Genomic DNA, 20,031 nt, shown 5'->3' with positions numbered 1-20,031 from the left:
AATTTCACATGGCTTCCATCTGTATTACTACATGGACAGATATATCATCAGATGTGATCTAAAGAAAATTATAAAAGAAAAAGAAGTTGCAGTAACATTTCTTAGTCTACACCATGTGTGCATGTGACTATTTTTAAAGGAAGAAAAGGGAACAATGAAATTTATTTAATATTAAATAACAAGTGGAAGTTGGTGGGATCAGACCATGATTGATCAACTTCATTACTAATTTTCATTTTCTCTTATAGTTTATTCTCCATTATCATTAACATGTATATACCTACATATATTATACTTGCTTCTTCATCTAAAACACTTATTTTTGTGTACTATATGGATAGTAGAAGTGTCTTATTTTCAAGTTTCTTTCGCCTTGTAACATGGAAAGATTCCTTATTAAATTCACTATGAATAATTAATAGTATATTTATGTGGCTTAAGCCATCAAGTGGATGATAGATGATGCTTCTTGTCTTTACTTTAATCTAGTTGGACCACTATTCCTTCTAGTCATAGTTTGAAGCATTTATACATTTCTTATATTCATGATCGTTGGATTGAGATCGAGCAGTTCAAATTTCAAATTATATATTTATTATTTTTAAAAATTAAAATTTATATAAAATATGAATTATTTAGGCTTGATCCAACAAAGCATCATTTCTAAATCTTTGTCATACTTAGAAGTTACCCTTTAATCAGATGCAACTTTTTTGTGTGTGACTAGAATCAGATTCAGATGGAATTTCAAATTCTACTTTTACACTCATATGGTAATATACTAATAAAACATACTTAAAGTGGATGAACAAAATAATCAAATATATGAGAAAAGATGCTTTAGACTATGTTTGTTGTCTGAAAACAGGATCAGAGTAAAGTTCAAATAAGGTTATAAAGTTCCCTTAACAACATAGCACTGTAATTGTATGGTAACTATACTTTTTTTTCACACAGCTGGTTAAATCTTAATTATAGATCACTCAATTGATATATACCTGTGAACATGTTAGATGAATTCTTTAATTTTTTATTCTCTAATTCCTTACAATCATTTAAGCATGAATGTAGTTACCGTAAAATGGAATTCAACATAAACTAATAGAGTAATAGGAGATAAATTTTTAATCACTCCTAAGAAAAAACAAGGATAACTTATAACTATAACATGGAAATTAGAAACTAAACCAACAACATTAAGAGTCATACATATTCTCTCCCATGTTTTATGTCGGATAAACTACCAATAATTCCAAATCTTCACCTGTCATTACTTCATAAACCTCTCTATTTCTTAAATTTGACTCAAACTTATCATATATAGTTTATTTTTCTATCACATAATATACTAAATCACATACATTAGGTGTAAATTATGGAGAACTGAGCCTTAAACTATGAAAATGCAAATGAAAACACAGTTTTTCATTTTCTTCTGTTACAGTATCTTTTTTCCTTTCTCTTACAGTTTTTCTTCTGCTACGAAGAATGATGAACTATTGGCTTTGCTTTCGATAAAATCGGGTCTTATTGATCCCTTGAATACTCTTCATGATTGGAAGTTGGATTCACCTCATTGTAACTGGACTGGAATCAAATGCAACTCAGCCGGAACCGTAGAGAATCTCGATCTCTCTCACAAGAATCTCAGTGGTATAGTATCCAATGACATACAAAGGCTTCAGTCTCTTACTTCTCTAAACTTATGTTGCAATGCATTTTCATCAAAATTACCAAAATCTATATCCAATCTCACCACACTGAACATTCTTGATGTAAGTCAGAATTTCTTCATTGGTGAGTTTCCATTAGGACTTGGAAAAGCGTCGAGATTAACATCGTTAAATGGCTCGAGCAATGAATTCTCAGGTACAATTCCTTTGGACCTTGGAAATGCAACTTTGTTGGAAATGCTTGATCTTAGAGGCAGTTTCTTTGAAGGTTCAATTCCGAAATCATTTGGTAACTTGCATGGGTTGAAGTTTCTTGGTTTATCTGGGAATAATCTCACTGGAAAAATTCCTGGTGAGCTTGGAAAAATTTCATCATTGGAGTATATGATTCTCGGATATAACGGATTCGAAGGTGAGATTCCATTCGAATTCGGAAATCTCACTAGTCTTAAGTATCTTGATTTAGCAGTTTCCAATCTTGGTGGTGAGATTCCACGTGAATTGGGAAATCTCAAGCTATTGAATACACTTTTCTTATACAACAACAATTTTGAAGGAAGAGTTCCATCACAAATTGGTAACATGACTTCTTTGCAGTTTTTCGATCTTTCTGATAACACTTTGTCAGGAAAAATTCCAGATGAAATAGGTCTGCTGAAGAGTTTGAAGCTTTTGAACTTCATGGGAAACCAGTTATCTGGTTTTGTTCCTTCTGGCATTGGGAATTTGCCTCAATTGGAGGTTCTTGAGCTATGGAACAATTCATTATCAGGTCCATTACCGAGCAACCTTGGCGAAAATTCACCGTTGCAATGGTTGGATGTATCGTCCAATTTGATCTCTGGAGATATTCCTGAAACTCTTTGCAGCCAGGGAAATCTCACCAAGCTAATACTTTTCAACAATGCTTTCTCTGGTCCGATTCCATCGAGCTTATCAAAATGTTCTTCGCTTGTTCGTGTTCGAATCCACAACAATCTTCTTTCTGGATCAGTTCCTGTTGGTCTTGGCAAACTTGAGAAGCTTCAAAGGTTAGAATTAGCTAACAATAGTCTCACTGGTGAAATTCCAGATGATATTCCTTCTTCAACATCTCTTTCTTTCATTGATCTCTCAAGAAACAAACTCCATTCTTCTCTATCTTCTACTATTCTCTCCATTCCAAATCTCCAAGTTTTCATGGTCTCCCACAACAACTTAGAAGGTAAAATACCAAACCAATTTCAGGATTCTCCCTCACTTACTGTTCTTGATCTCTCGTCGAATCATTTATCCGGAGCCATTCCAGAAAGCATAGGTTCATGTCAAAAGCTAGTAAATTTGAACCTGCAAAACAACCTTTTGATTGGTGAAATCCCAAAAGCACTAGCTAACATGCCTACAATGGCTATGCTTGATCTTTCCAACAACTCGTTGACCGGTCATATACCTGAGAACTTTGGTTTATCGCCAGCTTTGGAAGCATTTAATGTTTCATACAACAAGCTTGAAGGTTCTGTGCCAGATAATGGTATGCTAAGAACTATAAACCCGAACAATCTCGTTGGAAATGCTGGCCTATGTGGTGGAATCCTCCCTTCATGTGACCAAAACTCGGCATACTCCTCAAGATATGGAAGTTCACATGCAAAGCATATTATCACAGGGTGGATCATTGGAATATCATCAATTCTAGCCATTGGAATTACAATCTTGTTAGCAAGATCTTTATATGTAAGGTGGTACACCGGTGGATTTTGCTTCAAAGAGAGATTTTATAAAGGTAGCAAAGGGTGGCCATGGCGATTAATAGCATTTCAGAGACTTGGTTTTACAAGTACTGACATTCTAGCTTGCATCAAGGAAACAAATGTGATCGGAATGGGAGCTACCGGCGTTGTTTACAAAGCCGAGGTACCGCAATCCAATACAATTGTAGCAGTGAAAAAGCTGTGGAGATCAGGAAATGATGTTGAAGTAGGAAGAGGCAGCGATGAGCTTGTTGGAGAAGTGAACCTCTTAGGGAGACTAAGACACAGGAACATTGTTAGACTATTAGGATTTCTTCACAATGACACTGATTTGATGATAGTTTATGAATTTATGCATAATGGAAACCTAGGAGATGCCTTGCATAGTAAGCAAGCTGTTCGACAGCTTGTTGACTGGGTTTCAAGATATAACATAGCTCTTGGAGTTGCTCAAGGACTTGCTTATCTTCATCACGACTGTTATCCGCCGGTTATCCATCGCGACATTAAGTCAAATAACATACTGCTTGATGCAAATCTTGAAGCAAGGATAGCAGATTTTGGTTTAGCCAAGATGATGATCCGGAAGAACGAAACCGTCTCCATGGTTGCCGGATCCTATGGCTACATTGCTCCTGGTGAGTTACTAGTTTCCAAATCTTATTTCATCTGTGATTAAACCTACATTTTTCTTGCCTACACGCAGATGCCGATTCTTTCATGGATTTTTTTATACATTATAACATTTGAATGATTTATGAATTGGCAGAATATGGATATGCATTGAAGGTGGATGAAAAGATTGATGTATACAGTTATGGAGTAGTTTTGTTGGAGCTTGTGACAGGAAAGAGGCCATTAGACGCGGAATTTGGAGAGAGTGTAGACATTGTAGAGTGGCTTAGAAGGAAGATTAGAGACAAGAAATCTCTAGAAGAAGCATTAGATCCAAGTGTAGGAAACTGCAGGCATGTTATAGAAGAAATGCTTTTAGTTTTAAGAATAGCAGTAGTTTGCACTGCTAAACTTCCTAAAGACAGACCAAGCATGAGGGATGTGATAATGATGCTTGGAGAAGCAAAGCCTAGAAGAAAGATTAGTGGAAACAGTGAAACATCTTTAGCAGCTAACAACAATAACAAGGAGATGTCAGTTTTTAGTACATCACCAGTTAGTGGTCTTCTCTAGGAACCAGATTGTAATTTTGTATTCAGTGATGCATTGTTTGTGTTAATGGCCTTGTTAAAGTGTAATGATTAATTCATGGAAATAAGTTTTCTTTGTATCTTGATTTTGGAAAAGATGAACAAATAGAATGAAAAATGCATAGGTAAGAAAGGAAAGGATATTGCTGAATAATATCTATCTCATTCTTATTGAGTTTTTTTTTTAAAATTAAAGTCTCGTGAAACCAGTTCAGTTGGTCTCTGTGCAGAGACATTGAATGTAGGGGCAGTGTGAATAGCCTGAAGCAGATGCTGATTTGCAAATAGAAAAATTGATAATAATATGGACAGAGAAACTTCAAATACTCCCTGCTCATATCAATTGCTCCTTAATCTTTACTTTTCAGTCCTTACAATATGGACAGAGAAATTTCAAATGTGTTGTATGATGAAATCTATGATTTGTGTAAAGTTCTAGTAAGTATTTGTGTGTATTGTGTTACTTGTTGCTAGATCATTGATATCTAAAAGGTTTCTGATTACTTGCCATTGTTGAGATATAGATACAGAATTCAAAGGTCAATTAATTAGTTCAGTTCAGTTATTGATGCTTGGGATGCATGTTCATACTGCCTTTTATTTCTTACATATATTATAATAAAATCTTTTTGCATATAAGAAAATTAATATAACTCAGGTTAGAGGAAAGCAAAACATCAAAATTTAAAACTCCATATAAAAAATTAGGCTTAATACTCTTTCATATAAAAAATTAGGCTAAATATTTTTTTTTCCCTTAAATTTATCTCGGGGTCCATTCTGGTCGCTTATCTTTAAAAAGTTTTAAAGTGGTCCTCTAATTATTCAAAAAGGTTCACGTTATTCCTTTCCGTCCATTTTTTTCAAACGGAGTCAGCTTTTATTGGCACCTGACGTGACACTTGGTCATACGCGTGGCACATGACTTGACACACATTCATCTTCAAAGTCATTAAAATGACGATTATTCTAAAAATGACGATGACGATTAAATAGAAACAAATCTAAAAAAAAACCTAATATTTAAGAATCAAAACTTCAATAAATAAGACACCCATAACTAGCAAAAGACTACACTAATAAAGAGAGTTATCTTTATGTCACAGATACAAAATTGCATCAATTTTTTTTAATGATGGCCTTGATGAAAGCATTGAGACAACAACATCGACATTCACTTTATCACAACATGACAAATCGATCTCCTTCAGCTGTGTGCAGTTTTCAACCACATGCATCACTCCCTTTTCTGTGACATACTCACAATATACTAATGATAGTTGCAAAAGCCCACAACAACTCTTTGAGATTTCATAGAGAGTTTTATCATCAACATTTGTACTAGATAAATCCAACACCTCTAGTTGGGGAACTACAAAGTTTATTTTAAGTTCTCTCACATCCTTAAAGTAGGTTAAGTTCAAATATTTAAGCTTACAACATCTACTTAAAACTTGACAAATACCTTTTTTAGATATGCCATCGCAAAAACTTAAATCGAGAAGCTTCAAATTAGGAAAAATAGAAGCAAACAATATGATGGTCCCGTCGTTTATAAATGAAGTGTGACCCAAACGGAGAAACTTTAATTGAGGGTTGGCTTCAAAATCTTTCAAAATATCTGAATTTTCTACACTCTTCCGGTCATTATATATGTTTTCCATTGGGATTTCATATATATTTTCCATTGTGATCTTACCAAGTGAATGACAGTTTTTAATGAGTGCAAACAAAGCTGATTCATTGAGCTTGGAACATTCATTAAGGTTTATAGATACCAAATCAGGAAGAAGCAAAGACAACTGAGAAACATGATGATTATTTAAAAAATCAACACCTTGAAGAACCAAATGTTGTATCCCATTACACTTGGATAATAAATCATAAATTCCATGGTAACTATAGCCGATACAATTTTCAAGAACAAACATCTTTAAAGGAAGACCCTCTCTTGCAATAGCATAAAGCAAATTATCAGATATTTGCGAACACCGGAACTTAAGATAATTCAAACCCTTCAAACTCACAAAGGAATCAATATAATGTGAAGTGACGTGGTTTGAATCCTGTAGCTCAATTCCGAAAATAGATAAAGATTTCAAAGTTGGTCTGTCATGAAGAGCCAAAGCAATGCCAACATCAAGATTATGAGAGCCAAAGCAGAGATCAAGGAAATTAAGATTGGAGAATCTATGGAAGAAACGAGAGAGATAACGAAGTTGCGGATAATAAATTCTCATAGAGAATATTAGACGGTTGGTGATGGAGTGGAAGTGTTTTGAAACTTGAGATAGGGATTTAAAGTTGAGTTTGTTTTTGTCTTCGGTTCCATCGACGGGGTTGATGAGGAATGTGAAGACATGCTCCCAACAGTCATCGGGTAAATAAAATTCAGGCTCTGCAATTATAATAAAATTTGTAGAAGAAAGCGATTTTTGTTGTGAAAATTTACCACAAATTTTCTTCTTCTTTTTCATAGAAAGAAACGGTGCCGCAAGTGGTTTTGAGGATCTATTAGATGTTTTCTTCTTCATCATAGTGAGGAGGAAGAGTGATTTGTGAATAATCTTCTTTCTCTTCATATTGATTTTTTTCATATTATTCACCATGTCACCTTGATGGAATATGGATTCCCGTCACTATTTAAAGAGTAACGATTAGGTTAAAAAAACTAACTCTCCGCCTTTTCAAATCTTTAAAAAATAGCAAGCCACATAATTTTTATTAAAAAAAATCAACACTCACGACTAAATGATAACAAACCAAATATTTTAATTAATAGGAATAATAAAAAAATTAATTTATTTTCTTCTAACAAAAACCTAACCTACATGTTTGGCTATTATACCTATATGTTTGGCTAAATAATAGGAAGCCAAAAATCATCACCTAATAAATAAAAATTTCGTATCTATAAAAAGTTAATGCTCCACGTTTTTAAATGACTAAAAATCTAATATATCTAATATATATTTTTAAGCAAAGTATTCTATTAAAGAGTAGTAAAATACTCTGGCCCAATTATATTAAAGAAACACCGACTACAAATCAAGAAAAGAAAAAATTTTCAACCATCAACAATTTAAACTAAATAAAAAGTCAGATATTTATAAAATTCTTAAAAGTTACAGATGGATTTAGAAATATCTCCTAAATCTATACATTTGGCTAAATAAATAGCAAACTAAAAATTTATAGTCATTCAAAAATTTATGATAAATAATAATAACTAATCACATAAAAGATAACCAATCAAATTATAATATATAATATTAATAATTAATTAAATTTATTTCAATCTATAATAAGATATGGTAAATAATTAATTAACTCTGCTTTTTCAAATAGCTACAAAATAGCAAGTTAAATATTTACGCTAAAAAAAATAACAAATTAAATATTTTTAATAAATAATAGTAAGTAAGCAAATTAATTATTCATAAATTATAATAGTGAATTCTTATATATCCAATTCAAAAAATTAGGTAAGGATACATTCAATATAAAATGCTTTGAAAACAACGAACAATTGTACTATTTATTAAATAATTAAATATATAAAAATTAAATAGTATCATGTGATTCATCGAAGGTACACTATATATATTCTGGACTGGGCCGACTCTTGGGCTGATGCATAGTCCAAGGCCCAATCCAGAGCTGCCGGGGAAAAGGCCAAAAGGACACTTGCCCGACAGGCGAGGACAGTGGCACTGGCTAAGTGGTAGCTGCCACACGAGGACACCCTTTTGTGTCTCCCTAGCAGCTATCCTCCTTGCACATGTCAACGACAACCCCTCCTCGTAGGATTTGTAATCAACGTCTCTCTGAACCCTTCAAATTCGTGAGAAACTTTGACATGAGACTAAACCCGAAGAAGTGTACCTTCGGGGTCCAGACCGGGAAGTTCCTCGGATTCATGCTCACAAATCGTGGAATTGAAGCCAATCCTGACAAATGTGAAGCAGACCTAGATATGAGAAGCCCTTCGTCCAAAACGGAGGTACAACAACTTACGGGAAGGTTGACTGCCTTGTCTCAGTTTTTATCTTGCGCAGGTGACAAAGTCATTCATTTCTTCACAGCAATCCGAAAAGCTAAAGAATTCGAGTGGAAACCTGCCTGTGAGGAGGCATTCTTGGTTGTGAAGCGGTTCCTATCATTTCCACCAATCCTGACCAGGCCCAAAGCAAATCCTCCCTTGGTACTATACTTGGTCGTGACCGACAATGCAATGAGCTCGGTCCTGGTTAAAGAGGGTGAAGAGGGGGGAGACCGGTATATTTCGTAAGTAAAGTGTTGAAAGGCGCAGAACAGAGATATCAGAAGATAGAAAGATTAGCACTGGTGTTAGTTGTCACTGCCAGAAAATTGAGACATTATTTCAGGGACACAAAGTCAGAGTCAAAATAAACTATCTAATAAGGCAGATCTTAAAGAAGTCGGATCTCGCAGGAAGAATGGTTACATGGGAAGTTGAATTGTCGGAGTATGACATCGAGTTATTTCCCAGAACGAACATAAAATCCCAAGCATTGGCCAACTTTGTAGTTGAGCTCAGCACACCCAATCCTGAAGAAAATGTTGATAGATGGACTCTCCACGTGGACGGTTCGTCCAATCTCAAAGGAAACGGAGTCGAGATAGTGCTCGAAGGGCCGGGTGACTTCATTTTAGAGTATTCTTTATGTTTCAAGTTCCAGGCTAGTAATAATCAAGCCGAGTACGAAGCATGATAGGCGGGATGAAACTCACCAGAGAGGTGGGTGTCACTCATCTGATAGTAAAAGCAGACTCACAGCTGGTAGCATCACATGTTAAAGGCGAATATCAAGCAAAGGACACTTCATTGCAGAGATATTTGGCTAGAACTCATGAGTTGGCTCAAGGCTTTTCCGAGTTTGAAATCATCCATATTCCATGGGAGGAGAGCATCAGAGCTGACGTGTTGGCCCGATTAGCCAGTACCAAGAGCCTATGACTAAACAAAACAATGATTTAAGAGATACTTGAAAAACCGAACATTGAGCAGGAAGAGGTTATGCCCATAGATCAACAGACAAGCTAGATGACGCCTATCATTCATTACCTGACATCGGGAACTCTACCCGACGACTCCGATCATGCTATCAGGATAAAAAAAGGTTTCTTCCCGCTATACCATGGTGGGCTGGAAACTGTACAAGATGGGACGGTTCACCCCCGATGTTAACGTGCGTGTCTGAGGATGAAACCAAACTAGTAATGATGGAGGTTCATGAGGGAGCATGTAGTTCTCACATTGGGGGAAGAGCTTTAGCTGGGAAGATACTCCGAGTCAGATACTATTGGCCCACGCTACACCAAGACTATTCCGAGTTCGTCAACAAATGCAGCAAATGCCAAGTGTTCGCGTCGGTTGTCCAGGTTCCAGCCGAGGTGTTACATTCTGTCTATTCACTGTGGCCATTTTACTAGTAGGGACATGACATACTCGGTCCGTTCCCTATTGCTTCTAGACAACTCAAATTCTTGATTGTGGATGTCGACTACTTTACAAAATGGATTGATTCAGAAGTCGTAGCTCGGGTATCCGCCGAGAAGGTACGTCGTTTTTATTGGAAAAATATCACATGCAAGTTTGGCTTATCCAAAATCATCATAACTGATAACGGGACTCAGTTTGCAATCACTTCAGTGGTGAACTTTTACAAGGACCTCGGCATTCAAAACAGGTTCACGTCAGTAGAACATCCACATGCCAATGCACAAGTCGAAGCTGCAAATAAAGTAATCTTGGTCGGGTTGAAGAAAAATCTTGAAGAAATAAAAGGGATGTGGGAGGAGTATTTACATGAGATTCTCTGGTCATAACATACAACACATCATTCAACTACTCAAGATACCCCTTTCTGACTTGTGTACGACACAGACGCCATGATTCCATTTGAAATCAACACTCCCACTTGGAGACGTGGGCATTTAGACAAGAACGCCAATATAGAAGGACTCAATACCTCGACCGACTTGGTTGAGGAGATCCGAGAAGCTGTTCGTATCAGGGAATTCGCGGTCAAAGACTGAATTGCAAAGAGGTTTGGTTTGAGGGTCAGACAAAGAGGTTTCAGAGGAGGAGATCTAGTTCTAAAAAAGAGACAGATCCAGCAAATAAGGGCAAGTTATCTCCTAATTGGGAAGGTCCATACCGTGTTCGTGACAAATTAAATAACGGAGCTTATAAGTTAGAGACTCTAGGAGGGGAAGAAATACTCAGGACTTGGAATGTATCTAATCTTAGGACTTATTTCACTTAACTTATATGTAAACAAATCGTATAATGAATAAAATAAGGTGCACTCTTTTCCCTTGAAGTTGCAATGGTATTTAACGAGGCACCCATATATCAATCTATGTTCGAAACTGTATAAACTCGGTCAACCTCGCCAAGGCTCTCTGTAACTCGGTGAACTGACTTTTTATAATCGAAAATGTCGCGGTTAAGCAAGAGTCGCCACCGACTTTTATTTTATCCAAACAAAATCGGAAAGGCTAAAAGAAACAGAAAAAAACCTTTTAAAGAAATCTGAGTTCGGGGGGTAATTTATGCAAAGGGAAGGTGTAAGGCACCCTTTGCATCCATGGTTTTCCATGGGCTCTTAATTGCTTTGCTTGCTCGTTTTCAGAAAAAGTAGATGAAAAAGATAGGGACTTTAGCTTGTGAATAAGCGTTGCCCTTTTGAAAAATTATGAGAAAGAATATAATAAAAAGGTTTGAGCATTGCAAGGCAATTAGGGGCAATTACCTTAAACTCAGATGATAGGTCTCTTTTTGCCTTTCAGAATGAAAGGGTCTATCCTTGCCATAAGAGGGCAGGAAGCCTTTCGTTTGGAGGTTGAAGGGTCATCGAAGCATCCTTTGCCATAAGACTGTCCCATGCCATAGAAGGGCAGGTAGTCTGAGGTAAGGATCAGAATAAGCCATTTTCGTAGGCAGCCAGAAGATACCTCAGCCTTTTTCCGTAGGCAACATCCGAGGGTCGAGGTCATTTGTGTATCGAAGGCAGCATCATTAGGGTCATGACCTTTTTATCGAGGCAACATGGCTGAGGTATCCTCGAATTCGAGGGACGTGGCTTATTCTGCAAAAACACAAAGGCAACAGGCAACAAGGCAACAGGCAACAAGGCAACAGGCAACAAGGCAACAGAGAGGGTTACCCAAAAAGCGTGCGTGTGTGCATCAATCACGTGATTCAATTCAAATTATATTATCTTGTAAATTAGTGATTCTAGGTTAATTAAATCTTGCACTCCCTAAATTACTAACCACGCAGTACATAATAATATAAAGCAATAAAGGGGAAGGGGGAAAATGAAACCAGCGGAGGAGAGGGGATTTGTAACCAGCGGATATAAAATAATAGGTCTGAACAAGTAATAATTAAATAGGGTCGAGGTTTTAGGGTTACCGACTATTCGAGCTTTGGCAATTGGCGAACCCTGGAGAGAAAGAAACATGGCAAACAACAATAAAAAAGGGTGAGTGCATTGTCAAGTTCGACGGCAAAGGGATTAACCCTAAACCATAAAGGATAAATAAATATAAAAAATAATAGTTAAAAAGTGAGGGTACTTAGCTCTGATTTGATCTGATATGGTTAATAGGGCGCCTTTAAGGGTTGACCCTGAAAGGCAAGGCAGAAAAGAGAGTGAATGCAAGGCAAACCCTAATATCAAAATAATTTAGATATAATTTAAATTAAATGAAATTAAATTACTTAACTTTGAGGTTTGTTGAAGGTGCGCGCTCGGGACGAATCATGTGGCTAACCCTGATAATGCACAGAAAAGAAAACAAAATCAGTGTATGGCATGATCTTTGTAAACCCTGATTAGGGTATAAATCAAAATAAATGACTTAATTAATTATTGGTCTCTCGACCTAATTAATAAAATCGAGGGTAAAAATAATTTTTAGGAATTTTTTAGAATTAAAATAAAATAAATACGAATTTTTGAACATATTTAATTAAATCCATAAATAGATGAATAAACAAATAATAGATATTAATAATTAAATATTATTATTATTATATATGAAAAAAGATTTATTAAAAAAAAATATGTATATAGTTTCATAAGCAAAATAAAAAGGAAAAAAAACAAAAAAATATATATATATATATATATATATATTAATATAAATAACCGGCTGTGTAATTAAAAATAAAAAAAAATTAAAAAAACTTAACTTCTGATCGTGTGTGGCGCGCGTGTGCAGTCCCTGGTGCGCCCTCAATTTGCCTGCGTTGGATCTGACAGCGTGATGAGATGAATGGCCTGGATGGTGAGGGTGCATGCTAGGGCGTGTTTCATGTCGCACTGGATCCCATGGCACCAAAACTTCTTGCGCGCGCTTTTTCATTCGAATCCAGCCAATGGCGTTGCGCCACGCCATCGTCTTCTCCAAGAAGACCACCTGCAAATACTTTTTACAGCGCTTTTTTGTTCGAAGCGCTATAAAAGACCCTGCATCTCAAAAACGAAAATAGCGAATAGGACCAAACGATCCTATAAACAAGGCGCACCTACACCATTCGATTCGTCTGGTCATCACGAACACGATTATGGCATCAATTAGGTTTAATTTTACCTGTAGAAAAAAGCCCCAATTCGAACCAAGAACCCTAAACATGGCATCTTGCCCAAAACAGTACCATAACATATCAAACCATCCAGAAACCATAAAATCATTAAACTAAACACAGATATGCCATTAGATTATGATATGAATGCGTGAATCAATGTAATCGATGCAAATTAGAATCGGACCAAGTGTGACTTACAGTGCGTAATTCTTGAGGTTTAGTGACTCGAAAACGATTGGGAATCGTTTAATGGTGCTTGGGGAACAATTCTGGATCAATTGCAATGCTTGAATCGACCTAGATCTCCAAATTGACACTTGAGTTTCTTTGTGAATTTTTGGCTCGGGATTAGGGTTCTTTAGCTGCAGAGTCTCCTCTTTTTTAGGTCTGAATTGCTTTTATATATATATGTGATGGATTTAGGGCAATAGAACTGAACCAAATCCTTATGAATCTTTGATTTGCAAAGTTGGAAAATTTGATTGAAAATTATGGAGAAATCTTTCTAAATATGTCCAAAATCAATCTTTTCTTCATCAATTAGCCTTGCACGAAATTTTTAGTGATTATTGGATATTTATGTGATTGATGATGATTGGAAAATAAACACAAATCATATCTTTTATATTTTATACTTTTAATTCATGATTTTAAATGATTAAAATCACAAAATAATTAATAAAAAATATAAAGTATAAGGATATGATTTTTTGGAATGTTCATGGGCTTGTAATGAAGATTGGGTGAAGAAATCATAGGCCCATTTGGAGATTTTTGGATTTTGAACCTTTTCTTTTCATATTTTTTTTTTCAAAAATAGTCCAACTTTGACAAGGTGTATTTCTCTCAATTCTTGAGTTATGGAAGTGTTCTTGGACTTTTTAGAAACCTTTAAGAGTCCTCTAACCAATGTCTTTGGTCTCACATCAAAATCTTTTTCCATTCTTATTTTATGTCCTTTTGAAAAACATGTCTTTTTGTTGACTTTTGAAAAGGACCTATAATGTATGAAGCCATATCTCTTAAACCATTGACCTATGGGCTTTGATTCTTGGACCATTAGATAGAGGAATGAATTCCCTTCAAAATGAGCTTTGGTGGGAATTTTTCTGATGAAGTATGAATATTTGGTGAATTTTCAAAGTTTGGTTGACTTTTTCAGTTCATGCCTAAAATAGTAACTTTTGACTTTTGACTTCTCTGATCCTTTCTTGCATCATCATGATCAACCCTTGATCAAATGATGATTTTAGGGTTATGAGGATGTTGTTGACCAAATATCTTGAACTTTGACTGTATTTTTGGCTTGAAATGACTGTTTTGCCCTTGAGAGTCGACTGTTGACCTAATCATGATTTGAGGGACTAAGTTTTCTCTGTTTGTCTTGAAACTTTATATGGAGATGTTTTGGGGTGTTAGTGACACTATGGAACCATCTTGAGCCATTGATTCAATGATTTTCCATTGAGTTAATCAAACCCTAGTTCAGAGCTTTTGTATAGGAGAGTGTGTTTTGGAGCTTTGTCTTTTGTTTTGACTTTATGTGTGGAAAATAACATGGGCAAATTTTGGGGTATGACAGCTGCCCCTGTTCAATTATCTTAAACCTGAAGATGTAGAGTGGTTTGTATGCCAGTCGGTATCTGAAGGTGGAAGGTGATTGAACACTAGAATACCAAGAAATTTGCCCTAGTTGAAGTAGGGACTTTTGTCGGAGATGGGCTTTAAAGATGCCATCCGGTAGTTGAAGTTTGAGAAATGTCGTTTGCGCGTTGATCGTGTCATTACCGTTCGTAGTAAATGAATTAGATCTTTTGGAGAGATAATCGTGTCTACATCGTTCGTGATGATAGAATTAGACTCTCTTGTCGTGTCAGCACCGTTCGTAGTAACTGAATTAGACCGTGGACGTCAGTGATCGTGTCTACACCGTTCGTGATGATAGAATTAGACCTCTGAAATTTGATCGTGTCAGTACCGTTCGTAGTAGCTGAATTAGACTTTGAAAGTGATCGTGTCATTACCGTTCGTGGTAAATGAATTAGATCTTCGAGCGTTGATCGTGTCAGTACCATTCGTAGTAGCTGAATTAGATCTTGGAAATGATCGTGTCATTACCGTTCGTGGCAGATGAATTAGATCTTGGAAATGATCGTGTCATTACCGTTCGTGGTAGATGAATTAGATCTTGGAAAGTTGGAGTTTTCGTTCGTTTGTTTGTACCTGTATTCTGCAAAAGGTAAAGTTAAATTTATGCAATGTCGTGATGCATGGGTTATGTAATGAATCCCTCAAAATAAATGAAAGCTTTTGCATGTTATGTATGAGTTCATTATGAGGTAATGTATGCAATGTATGAACATGTTTATGACATATGATATGTGAATATGATTTATGTAGATCTTTATGTCCTTGTAATTGTACTGTCTGATCTTGTCTTGAAGATGCTCAGCTGGGAATTTATGATTTCTGCTTGGAGATGATCAGTGACTTGATGTTCCCTGATCGGTGATAAAGATATTGATAAATCGTGTTGGAGGAGAGCGACTGTGTTGAAGATGTAAACTCTGTTGGGCTGCCATGTCTCTATCGGGAGCGTTCGAAGATATCTTCTTAATGATTACTCTGTGGGGATATGATCTTGTGAACCCGGCTTTGTGAGGATGAATATATGTCAATCGATTTGTGGGAGGACTTTTGATTACCTCGGACATTGTCTCTTTGCTTTTCCTACTAATAGATCACTACCTATTTCTATTGGAAAAAGAAAATGGATGATAATCATGTTCATATGCATATGTTCATTCAAAATTATCATTGGACGTTTGCGTATTCGAAAAGAAAAAGAAATTTGAAAGAGAGAAGTAAATTGTATTGAGAAAAGCCATAAATAGGCAAGATGAAACATATTGTGTGTTTTTTGAAAAGATAGAAAAACAAAAGAAACATAGCTATGTAAAAATAATCCTATTGAGTTTCCACTCTGCTATTGCTATTATGTCTTCGAGCATCTCATCCCATGCTTGTCGGAGAAAAGTGATTGAGTTGATCTGAACCCTTTGAACTTGTTGTTGTAGCTGTATCTGATTGATGAATGATAGGAACGAGACATAGCCGTACGCTTAATCCTTAACTTTTGCCTAGACCGCCCTTTCAGGTTTTCAGTCTAGCAGGATACCCTTTTTTGCCCAAGTCGCCCTTTCGGGTTTTCAACTTGACGGGTGTACATATTTTTTTATATATATCCCTAATTTTTGCCCAAACCCTTTTGGTTTGCCGGGATGCCCTTACTTTTGCCTAGGCACGTCGACCTAGCGGGTCATGTTTATGCGTAGTATTTTTTGACTATGTCTGCGTTCACAGGTTGTGGGAAGTCCTCTCCATCCATAGTAGTGAGTATCATTGCTCCTCCAGAGAAGATTTTCTTGATGACGAATGGTCCTTCATAGGTGGGAGTCCACTTGCCCCTGGGATCACCTTGTGGCAGAATGATTCTCTTTATGACCAAGTCACCAACTTGATAAACTTGTTGTTTGACTCTCTTATTAAATGCCTTGATCATACATTTCTGATACAATTGTCCATGGCAAACAGCCGTGAGCCTCTTTTCATCAATCAAGTTTATCTGATCTAGTCGAGTCTGGATCCATTCATCTTCATCTAGCTCTGCTTCTTTCATGATCCTTAATGACGGTATTTGAACTTCAATAGGTAATACAGCTTCCATACCATAGACTAACGAGAACGGGGTTGCCCCAGTTGATGTACGTGCGGAGGTACGGTAACCATGAAGAGCAAATGGTAACATTTCATGCCAATCCTTGTAAGTCACAGTCATTTTCTGCACAATCTTTTTAATGTTTTTGTTGGCGGCCTCCACAGCGCCATTCATCTTTGGTCTATAAGGCGAAGAATTGTGATGTTTGATATTGAATTGTGTGCAGAGCTCAGTGATCATCTTATTGTTCAGATTGGTACCATTATCAGTGATGATTCTTTCGGGAATGCCATACCGACAGATGAGGTTGTGCTTAATGAATCGAGCCACCACATTCTTGGTTACGGAGGCAAATGAAGCAGCTTCTACCCATTTAGTGAAATAGTCGATGGCTACTAGAATGAAACGATGTCCGTTAGAAGCGGTAGGCTTAATTTCTTCGATCATATCAATGCCCCACATTGCAAAGGGCCAGGGAGCAGTTAGTACATTTAGAGGAACGGGAGGCACGTGTACTTTGTCGGCGTATATCTGGCACTTGTGACAAGTTCTTGAATGGTGGTGACAGTCAGTCTCCATTGTAGACCAGTAGTAACCTGCTCTTAGAATCTTCTTGGCCATAGTATGTCCACTAGAGTGGGTCCCAAAAGTACCATCGTGCATGTCTTCCATGATTTTTTCAGCTTCCTTCTTGTTCACACAACGAAGCAGGGTTGAATCATGGTTGCGCTTGTATAAAGTCCCGTTGCTCAGAAAGAACTTGGATGCGAATCTTCTTAGGAATTTTTTATCATTAATGGATGCCCCTTCAGGGTATTCTTGAGTCTCGAGGTACCTTTTTACTTCGTAAAACCATGGTTTCTCTTCAGCCTCGTCGTCAGCTATCTCATAACAATATGCAGGTTCGTCATGTCTTTCAATGATAACTATAGGAGCCTCATTATCCCATCTAACTTTGAACATGGATGACATAGTAGCTAACGCATCGGCCAACTGATTCTCTTCTCGGGGAATATGTTCGAAAGTAATCTCTTCAAAATATGGAATTAGAGATAGTACAAACTCTTTATAGGGTATGAGATTAGGATGTTTTGTATCCCATTCCCCTCTGATTTGACTGATTACTAAGGCTGAATCCCCATACACTTCCAAGAATTTGATCCTTAGATCGATAGCAGCTCTGAGCCCCAAGATACACGCTTCATACTCAGCCATATTGTTGGTGCAGTCGAAACATAATCTTGCGGTGAATGGGGTGTGTCCACCAGCAGGAGAGACAATTATGGCGCCAATACCATTACCAAGTGCGTTTGAAGCTCCATCGAAAACCATAGTCCATCGGGATCCTGGTTCAGGTCCTTCATTCGGGCCAGGTTGTTCATAGTCGGTAACAAGCATCACATCTTCATCTGGAAATTCGAAATTCATCGACTGGTAGTCATCTACCGCTTGTTGTGCCAAATGATCTGCTACCACACTCCCTTTGATCGCTTTCTGTGTAGTGTATTGGATGTCATATTCTGTCAGTATCATTTGCCATCTTGCTATTCGTCCAGAGAGAGCAGGTTTCTCGAATACATACTTGATGGGATCCATTCGGGAAATCAACAGCGTGGTATGGTTCAACATATACTGTCTCAGTCGGCGAGCAGCCCATGCCAAAGCACAGCAAGTTTTCTCGAGCAGTGAGTATCTTGTTTCACAGTCGGTAAACTTTTTGCTAAGGTAGTATATTGCATGCTTTTTTCGACCAGACTCGTCATGTTGCCCCAGTACGCACCCCATTGAGTTCTCTAACACTGTTAAATACATAATTAGAGGTCTTCCTTCTGCAGGTGGTATCATGATCGGAGGTTCTTGCAGGTACTTCTTTATTTTGTCAAAGGCCTCTTGACATTGGTCATTCCATTTTACTACTTGATCTTTCTTCAGTAACTTGAAGATTGGCTCACAAGTAGCGGTCAGATGAGAGATAAATCTAGCAATGTAATTTAGTCGACCCAGGAATCCTCTAACTTCTTTCTCGTTTCGCGGAGCGGGCATTTCTTGTATGGCTTTTACCTTTGCAGGATCAACTTCGATACCTTTGCTACTAACAACAAAACCCAACAGCTTGCCAGACCTTACGCCAAAGGTGCACTTGTTTGGATTCAATCTCAACTTGTACTTCTTCAACCTATCAAACAACTTCTGTAAATGGACCAGATGTTCTTCTTCAGTGTTGGACTTTGCAATCATATCATCAACATAGACCTCTATTTCTTTGTGGATCATGTCGTGGAATAAGGCTACCATTGCACGTTGGTAGGTTGCCCCAGCATTCTTCAACCCAAATGGCATAACTTTGTAACAGAAAGTGCCCCAAGGCGTAGTGAATGTTGTCTTCTCCATATCTTCGGGTGCCATCTTAATCTGATTGTAGCCTGAGAAACCATCCATAAAAGAAAAAACCTTGCATTGTGCAGTACTATCAACCAGGATGTCAATATGTGGTAACGGGAAATCATCTTTAGGACTTGCTCGATTCAAATCTCTATAGTCTACACACATTCTGACTTTTCCATCTTTCTTCGGTACGGGCACTATATTGGCGATCCATGGCGGATAACTCACTACTTTCAGGAACCCAGCATTGAATTGTTTCTCGACCTCTTCTTTGATTTTCTGAGCCATGTCTGGTCTGCTTCTTCGTAACTTCTGTTTAACTGGAGGACTATTCTCTTTGATAGGTAAACGATGAACCACAATATCAGTATCGAGCCCAGGCATGTCTTCGTATGACCAAGCGAAGATCTCAACATTGTCTCGTAACATCTGGATCAACCTTTGCTTGACAGCATCCTCTAATTCAGCCCCTATCTTGATTTCTTTCTTTTCTTCATCGGTACCTATGTTCACAACTTCAATTGGCTCTTCGTGCGGTTGTATAGTCTTTTCTTCTTGCTCTAATAAACGGGCAAGTTCTCTAGGCACTTCACAACCATCCTCACCTTCATCCTCAGCTTGATAGATCGGATTTTCAAAGTCATATTTAGCAATAGCAGAATCGTTATCAACAGGATCCAGCGTGGATGTGGAT

At 37.2% G+C, this 20,031-nt stretch overlaps 2 protein-coding genes across 2 annotated transcripts; one reads left to right on the top strand and one right to left on the bottom strand.

Annotated features, from left to right (window-relative positions):
- The first annotated feature begins 1,217 nt into the window (after positions 1–1,217).
- On the top strand, positions 1,218–4,750 carry LOC131622286 (MDIS1-interacting receptor like kinase 1-like). Its single transcript, XM_058893311.1, has 2 exons — positions 1,218–4,041; positions 4,173–4,750. Exons 1-2 carry the CDS (start codon positions 1,398–1,400, stop codon positions 4,589–4,591), a joined length of 3,063 nt encoding a protein of 1,020 aa, XP_058749294.1. The 5' UTR covers positions 1,218–1,397; the 3' UTR covers positions 4,592–4,750.
- A 958-nt stretch (positions 4,751–5,708) lies between these two features.
- LOC131622261 (uncharacterized) lies at positions 5,709–7,190 on the bottom strand. The gene has a single exon (XM_058893288.1). The coding sequence runs from the start codon at positions 7,188–7,190 to the stop codon at positions 5,709–5,711; it is 1,482 nt and encodes a 493-aa protein (XP_058749271.1).
- Between the last annotated feature and the right edge of the window lie 12,841 nt (positions 7,191–20,031).

This window comes from Vicia villosa, unplaced genomic scaffold (genome assembly GCF_029867415.1).
Source record: "Vicia villosa cultivar HV-30 ecotype Madison, WI unplaced genomic scaffold, Vvil1.0 ctg.000029F_1_1_1, whole genome shotgun sequence".
NCBI classification, from domain to species: domain Eukaryota; kingdom Viridiplantae; phylum Streptophyta; class Magnoliopsida; order Fabales; family Fabaceae; genus Vicia; species Vicia villosa.
This window is presented reverse-complemented; position numbering and strand designations above follow the sequence as displayed.

Coding starts and splice junctions, on each gene's coding strand:
- LOC131622286 (XM_058893311.1), top strand. CDS start 1,398: ATGAAAATGCAAATGAAAACACAGTTTTTCATTTTCTTCTGTTACAGT. Junction 4,042..4,172: donor CTATGGCTACATTGCTCCTG/GTGAGTTACTAG, acceptor ATGAATTGGCAG/AATATGGATATGCATTGAAG.
- LOC131622261 (XM_058893288.1), bottom strand. CDS start 7,190: ATGAAGAGAAAGAAGATTATTCACAAATCACTCTTCCTCCTCACTATG.